Genomic DNA, 6,016 nt, shown 5'->3' on the forward strand with positions numbered 1-6,016 from the left:
ACTGCACCAGTTTCCGCTGCAGTCGGCTTTCATTGGTTCCTTCAGAAGATTAGTAGCTTGTAATTATCAGCAAGTTTTCACTCAACAAAAGTCAGATTGTAAAAAGTACAAAGCTTAAAGAGCTACAGTTATCGAAGGTATGAGTTTTATTATAATTATAGCATCAAATAACTAGACCTTCCAGATGTACAGGGTAAAAGATTTAAACTATTTCTCCATTTTTTTTTCTTTTGAATTAAAACTTTATTGTGATCTTTTACGGGCTTTAATTTTTCATGGTCGTTGTCATGTCTTCTCCTACGTGGAGGTTAAAGGTAAATATATTTCTAATTGGGCCTAAATTCACAACAATCCACATTTATGAAAGAATCAAACTTAATTTCAACCGAAGCAAAAGGACTTCGGGGAATGAACGGAAACCAGAAATTAAAAATGTGCTGTTCTGGTTAACGTGGAGCTTCATTAGCCAACTCTGCAAGCCATGAGACCTGACAGAAAAGATCTTTAAGACTTTTCTGACTTCTTACACATTCAGTCAATGTTTAACCATTGTTTATGTAAAAATATCAGATTGTTTTTACAGAGGTTGTAATTCTTAACAACAGAACCTACACAGATGTATGAAAATACATATGTAGTATATTTCTATCTGTACAGTAGATCTTCACTTATTCATGGTTTAGTATTTGTAGATTATCACATTTTTCTAAGGAGCACACATTAACTCCAAATTATTTATGAAAATGTTGCCAATTTGCACTTTTTGTTGAGCATATCTAAAATATTCAAACAAATTCAGCTTGGAAAGCTAAAATTCAAACACATAATCCTATTGGCTGCTACTTTCACAGCAGCCAATCCAGGAGCAGCAATTATTTTCCTTAGCAGTGATTGGCTGAACCTCGACGAGCAGAAATAAGGATGTTAGCTTCTGTGGTAGCGCCAAGGTTGTTTCCCAATGTGTGTATCAGTGCATGTTAACATATTTGGAGTTTGAAATATTAAAATAGGCAGTTGTAAGCATTTTAGCATCATCTCTTCACCAGATGGAGAAAACTTATTTTATTTTTATTTTTTTTATGTTTATCATGTTGACAATGGGAAAGGGACAAAAGTTTGGAAGTACAAATACTTTTTCTTTTGGAGGAATCAAGGTGACAGTTTTAAATGCAAAAACCCTGTTTCAATTGTCAAGCCTGGTGGTGGCATCATTATGATGTGGGATTCACATGGAACAAGCTGCTAAAAGCTTTCATCTTTAGAAATTTAATGAAGACTCATTTTTTGAAGGAATACATCTTGTTCTGCTTCCTAGCACGCAAAACTCTTTCTTTACATGAGGTACCATGATGTAATTTGTAAAATTTCACACAAAATGAGCGATAACTGAAATGTTTCCTGTTTTAGAATGGAGGTGTGAGGATGCACAAAGGACACACTTGGAAAAGATCTTATGTGGAATAATCCCATGTGACCTGCTGCACTTTGTAAGACATTACAATTTAAACAAACAACTGATTAGGTTCAAAGGATTGGAGGGCCAAAAATATCAAGCAAAGGCAGGTGAATACCTGAAGTACTGGAACTTTTGTATGAAGATAGTTTCTTAAAAATGAAAACCTGAGCAGAGCCAGCCTCACCTGAGCTCGAAACAAGCGTCCGGTCATCCTATTCCTGGGCCGGGAGTAGAGCAGGTTCCAAACAGTCAAACGGCCATCAGTCATAGAGCAGGATGAAGGGGTTCGTGCAACGGCAATGACTTCTCAGGGGACCTGATGCCATTTCTCAGGTCCCTCACCTCCACGCACATCTCCTGAAGCGCCAGGCCAAAAGAGCAGTGATGTGGCTTTCAGTCCTGCTCGGGGCATTCAACTCCAACAGGTTTCCCTTTCCTTTAATCTCATTAAGACGGGTGGATTGTTAAAGCTCAAGTACATGAAAGACCTAAAAACGTCTGGAGGCAGGAAATCTGTGGTCGGAGAACAAATAAACCTCTTTAAACAGACAGGAATAGCACAGGGAGGAACACAGTGTGACTTCAGTAACCCGGACAGTCAGCAGGTCAATCCGGTTACTGCATTTTCGTCATCAATACTTAAACAGATGACAGTAAAGGAAAAGATTTGTGGTATTTTCAGGACTTACTGATTACTGTTTGACTGGATACAAAAAAGGCCGAACATTTAAACAAAATGTGCAACAAACTGCTGTCATAGGTGCATTCTGGCCTTTGACCATACGCCATAGGACAGAATGGCAGCAGTTATGCAGATGTTTACATTTTCATGGAAATATAAAAACAAAGAGTTGATATTTATAAATACTGCATGGCATGTTTTATAATGTTATGTAAGTATAGTTGTTCTCAACATTTTATAGTGTAATTTTATAAATACATAGTATGATCTTATGAAATTTCTTTTATAGACCTTTAAAAAGTACCAATTTAGCCCAAAAGGATTAAATTAGTATACTTTCTAGTACTCTACAAGTTCATGGTTCATAGTATAGTTGCTACACTTATACCCAAATATATTTAATAAAATTAACTATATGTATGCTACTTTTTATTCCCAGTTGCCTCCTAAGAGTCTTATTGTCTTTACTCAAGAAAGTGCAGCGATTCAAATTAAGAATGTTGATTTTGTATTTAATATAGTCAGTCTTTATCAATGTCCTTTCATAAAAATGTTTATTGTACCAACCTACATTCCCGCCACAAATAGACCCTTTTCAACGTGACGTAAGACAATGGCCGCCATAACTCGAAGAGGAGTATCTTTACTTCCGGTGTGATTTCGCCTCGGGAAACCTGAATATTTTACGAATACTCATTACTCATTAAGGATATAATAAAAGGTAAGGCTAATAACAACAGCATTTAAGTGTTAGAGAGCCGTTATGACTCATTGTTAATCCACCATTCTCTAACTGTGTATAAAATAAACAGCCTCCAGAGAGTAAACCAGCTAGCAGCAGCTTTAGCCACAGTTAGGAAAAATATACACCGCTGTCAGTCAGCAGGGGCGGATCTAGCGGGGTGGCAAACGTGAGCCTCGCCACCCCTGTTGCCACCCCAGCTAGCGACAATGAATTCAATAAATAGTTATGGCAAACCGGACATTAAGCGCATGAAACTCTTTTTTCCCCGACAACATTGAATGCAACACAATGTAACCTGACACCTACTGCTGAGTGGCGGGAAGCGCGAGAGGACAGAGCGAGGCAGCAGCATTGATAGATGTATATGTTACTGGACTGGACATTATGTGATTTATCGTAAGTCACACATGATGCGCCATTTCTGTCCATTGAGTCAGGAATATCGGTGGTCAGGAAAATACTACAATCACGCAAAGAATCAGAACAACGGATGCAATGTTTAGTTGTTAATTCAGCCATAGATAATGGTAATAAGGGCTTCAGATTTCACAGGTGAGGAAAACTTTTAATTTAAAGAAAAGATTGAACAAGTGAGCAGTGGGTCAGTTATGCTAGGCTAACTGTTAGCCTGCTACTGACTTTGATAACCTTAACATGTGCTGCGCAGTTCGGTGTGTTTTGGTTCCGTTGGCACTAAAACAGGTCAACCCGCCCACCACGTCATCAGTAGAGCAGCTGTTTAAATCAGCTAATCAACCGCCGCTGTGCTCAGGCGAAAACTTATTAATAATCCAAATATAGACATCAAGCCTGACAGCATAATGTAACAGACTGGATGTTCTGTTTTAGTGTTTCTGCTACGTTTTTGTGTGGGAAATGTTTGTTTTTTGGTGTTGATTCCCCTGATCGGTAATCTCTGCTCTATGTGCTCGTTGAGCTGTTGTCTGTCGGTTGCCATGGCAACGGGTCCGCGTAAAGCGACACGGAGCGAGAAAAGGCAGAATAAAAGTTGCTGGAGCTATTTTTTCTTTATTTCTTTATCCATATGAATTTTGTTACTTTATTCTTACATTTCTATTTTTTGTATTATTTACAGAGTTTATTTGTAGGTTGATAATCGTTGATTTTATTTATTTTTTCGTTTTATTATTTTCTTATTTATTTTCTAAATTTAGACGAGAAGTAATGTGGGGCAGGCCACATAGATAACACCGCTGTCTGTCAGTGCTGTAACGTTAAAAGGTTCACTTTCTGCATCAACTTTAATAAAACAATATTTACATGTTAGATAGCCGTTATTACTCATTGTCAGTTCACCATTCTCTAACATTGTATATAATAAACAGCCTCAGCCTATTAAACAGTTATAAGCTAAAAACAGTTACTAAGGGTTTTAAGGGTCAAACTCAGCTTAAAACGACAAACTTCACCATTATACAAATGAGGAAAAATGTTTACATTTATTCTCTTGCCTTTGATACAAACGTCAATGTATTTTAAACAATCACATTAATCTTTTATTTAATAATAAAGGTTCATATGATTCCTTTTTACATTCCTAAAGTCAGGAAATGTTTCCTGTTGGCGTCGGCTTTAAGATTTTTGGAGCCGCGCCTGAAGGCAGCACCGGGGTCCCGCTCGCTCTCTTTCCAACGTCATCACGTTACGTCACCGAACGTCCTGTTCTTTTCTCCCAGCATCCTCGAAGCCGAACGCGTGTTGTCATGGTGATTCTTCATAAGGAGTGCTCTACCGCCACCTGGTGACGAAATGGAGACACGTCACTTAAAAACCATAAAAACCAGTCGAATATTAAGGAATTATTTACTTAAAATAAGCTCATATTTCTTGCTAAAATTTATTTGTGAGTTATTTTAGTCTTTTTAAGTGTACTAAGATATTCCACAAGAAACTGCACAGAAATACGAGGTAATATTTTGTGTTTTTGCAGTGTAATATTTGTTTTATAGGATTTCTCCAACCAGAATGGGATTTCAAATTAACTTCAACCAAAAACATGAAGGTTTTGAAATAAATTTTTGTTTAGTTATTTCTAATCGACACTATATATATATATATATATATATATATATATATATATATATATGTGGAGAATGACCGAGCTAAGATCCTGTGGGACTTCCAGATCCAGACAGACAAGATGGTAATGGCGAACCAACCGGACATTGTGGTGGTGGATAAAGAACAGAGGAAAGCCGTTGTGGTGGATGTAGCAATACCAAGTGACTACAACATCAGGAAAAAGGAACATGAGAAATTGGAGAAATACCAGGGCCTCAGGGAGGAACTGGAAAAGACCTGGAAGGTGAAGACCACAGTGGTGCCTGTGGTCATCGGGGCCCTCGGGGCAGTCACCCCCAAACTGGAGCAGTGGCTTAAACAGATCCCAGGAACAACATCAGACATCTCAGTCCAGAAATGTGCAGTTCTAGGCACAGCCAAGATACTGCGCAGAACCCTCAAGCTCCCAGGCCTCTGGTAGAGGACCCGAGCTCAGAGGATGAAACAGACCACCCGCGGAGGGTGAGAAGGGAATTTTTTTTTTTTTTATATATAGAGAGAGAGAGAGAGAGAGAGAGAGAGAGAGGCCACGGATGTTAAGACTCGGAAGCTACTAACCATGCATGGAGGGTTCCAACCCAAATCCAGCACCCTGAGACTGTATACAAGCCGTAAGGAAGGAGGCAGAGGACTAGTGAGTGTGAGAGCCACTGTCCAGGATGAAACATCCAAGATACATAAATACATCAAGGACAAAGCCTCAACGGACGATGTGCTCAGCGAATGTCTCAGGCAATGGGGAACAGAAGACAAGGTGCTGGAAGTACCATCATGGGAGGACAAGCCCCTACATGGGATGTACCACCGACAAATAACTGAAGTGGCTGATGTCAGGAAAACCTACCAATGGCTGGAGAAAGCTGGACTCAAGGACAGCACAGAGGCTCTCATCCTGGCCGCCCTGGAACAGGCCCTAAACACCAGAGCAATAGAGGCTCAGATCTACCACACCAGACAAGACCCACGGTGTAGGTTGTGCAAGGAGGCCCCTGAGACAGTCCAGCACATAATAGCAGGGTACAAGATGCTGGCAGGGAAAGCGAACATGGAA

At 39.4% G+C, this 6,016-nt stretch overlaps 1 protein-coding gene across 1 annotated transcript in view; it reads right to left on the reverse strand.

The window, feature by feature from the left end:
* serinc4 (serine incorporator 4) overlaps positions 1–1,865 on the reverse strand; it is a 32,479-nt gene extending 30,614 nt beyond the window's left edge. Inside the window, exon 1 of the mRNA XM_008406056.3 lies at positions 1,641–1,865. Coding sequence (XP_008404278.1) covers positions 1,641–1,724 — 84 coding nt within the window. The 5' untranslated portion in view covers positions 1,725–1,865. The remainder of the gene's footprint in view (positions 1–1,640) is intronic.
* Between the last annotated feature and the right edge of the window lie 4,151 nt (positions 1,866–6,016).

The sequence above is a fragment of the Poecilia reticulata genome, chromosome 3 (genome assembly GCF_904066995.2).
Source record: "Poecilia reticulata chromosome 3, P_reticulata-male-v2, whole genome shotgun sequence".
In the NCBI taxonomy this organism is placed as follows: domain Eukaryota; kingdom Metazoa; phylum Chordata; class Actinopteri; order Cyprinodontiformes; family Poeciliidae; genus Poecilia; species Poecilia reticulata.